Here is a 1,589-nt window from a genome sequence, read left to right as displayed (position 1 = left end):
CTCGGAGCAGCTGGAGTACTATTGGGAGTATTATTCACACCGATCCCGGCCCCGGCGAGGCTGCTGTTCAGGCTACTGTTGATGCAAATACTACTGCCATTCGCGGCAGCAGCGGGGGCTGCGAAATCCCCCATCCTGCTCCCCGGGCACACTATTTTGGAAGAACTTTTTTTATCCACCCCCCTATCAGCCTCCTCCTTGGGTCCAAGGATTAAAATAGTTTAAGTGGAACGCGGGGGAGACGCAAGCACATGGATGGAAACAGCAATCCCGACGGGGCAAAAAAAAGGGGGGGGAGAGATTTTGGGGTGGTTTTTTGTTTCCCTTTTTTGTAAAAACTGTAAAGCTCAAGGAGAAAAAAAGGGGGGATCAGAATGCCATCAGACACCTATCAACAAAAAGAATCACAACAAAACTGAGCCAGCAGCAAATCGGGTTGCAACTCAAGGGGAGATCCGCTCCTCTCCTGCCTTCTTTTTATAATCCATTATTTTCTAATAAATTCCAGGAGATTTCCGGTGGTTGGCAAGCATTTTCTCCCTACGTACCGAAAAACACACCCCATGTACACACACAAGCATATGCCTCCAGTGCGGACACGCGCGACACACACTCACTCCACACCGCATCGGAAAACGGCAAGCTTGCTTATTGCATTTTCCTTCCACAAAAAAGTTTTGGTGTTTATGCCGCCCCGTGTTCTCAAAGTACTTTGGCTGCTCAGTTGCATTTCACAGGATCCTAGATAGCGAATCCTCGGGCTGGGGGAAGTAAACACATGGACAGTCCGAGGCGACTGCAAAAGTAGATCGGTGAAGTCCTTTGCAAAACGCCGCGCGGAGAGCAGCCCCTAACGCTCGGCTGGGCTGCCGCTGCCGCCGCTGCTCCTGCCACCATCACAATGATCAACTGCTCGCCGCCGCCACCGCCGCCGCCGCCTCCTCCTCCTCCTCTCGCTCCTCCACCTCCTCCTCCTCCTCCATGCCAGCGGAGTGATATCAGGACGCGCGAGCTCAGTAAACACGGCAGCGGCGGCGGCTGGAGGCCGTGAGACAAGCCCGGGGGCACGGTGCAAAACCCGGCCCGGACTTTCACCCGGCAGGAGCGGGCGCGACACACACCGGCGCCGGGTGCCCGCCTCCCGGCTCCCGCCTCCCTGGCCTCCCGCTTCCCGCCCCTCCCACGCCCCCAAGCTCACTACAACCCAGGCTAGGAACCAGAGCTGCCAGAACAGAGAAAAAGAAAGATTCTGGGGGATCTTGGGAATGAATTAACTTTTAACGTGTGTGTGTGTGTGTGTGTGTGTGTGTGTGTGTGTGTGTGTACACACGCGGGGGGGGGGGGGGGGAGGAGAGGGTCACATGGACACGCCTGGCTGGATTTCCTTATTCCAAGAGAGGTATCAAGCTAGCCCAAGTTGCTGTTATACATTTATGCATTATATTGCAGAACTGTGCATGACCAGGCAGAAACATTGAAGCTCCACAGCAGCTGTCTGTCATCCTTATCCAAGTGGAAAGAAAAAGGCAAATGAGTGACTTGTTTTTAAAACCCAGGTAATAAGTCTACCCTAGTAATAACCCTCGTTA

General features: G+C 53.9%; 1 protein-coding gene across 1 annotated transcript in view; it reads right to left on the bottom strand.

The window, feature by feature from the left end:
- The window catches only part of MAML3 (mastermind-like transcriptional coactivator 3), a 382,444-nt gene extending 381,223 nt beyond the window's left edge, over positions 1 to 1,221 (bottom strand). Inside the window, exon 1 of the mRNA XM_005877771.2 lies at positions 9 to 1,221. Coding sequence (XP_005877833.1) covers positions 9 to 134 — 126 coding nt within the window. The 5' untranslated portion in view covers positions 135 to 1,221. The remainder of the gene's footprint in view (positions 1 to 8) is intronic.
- Between the last annotated feature and the right edge of the window lie 368 nt (positions 1,222 to 1,589).

The sequence above is a fragment of the Myotis brandtii genome, unplaced genomic scaffold, assembly GCF_000412655.1.
Source record: "Myotis brandtii unplaced genomic scaffold, ASM41265v1 scaffold53, whole genome shotgun sequence".
Classification (NCBI taxonomy): Eukaryota; Metazoa; Chordata; class Mammalia; order Chiroptera; family Vespertilionidae; genus Myotis; species Myotis brandtii.
Note: the sequence above shows the minus strand (reverse complement) of the source record. Positions and strands in the feature narration are given on the sequence as shown.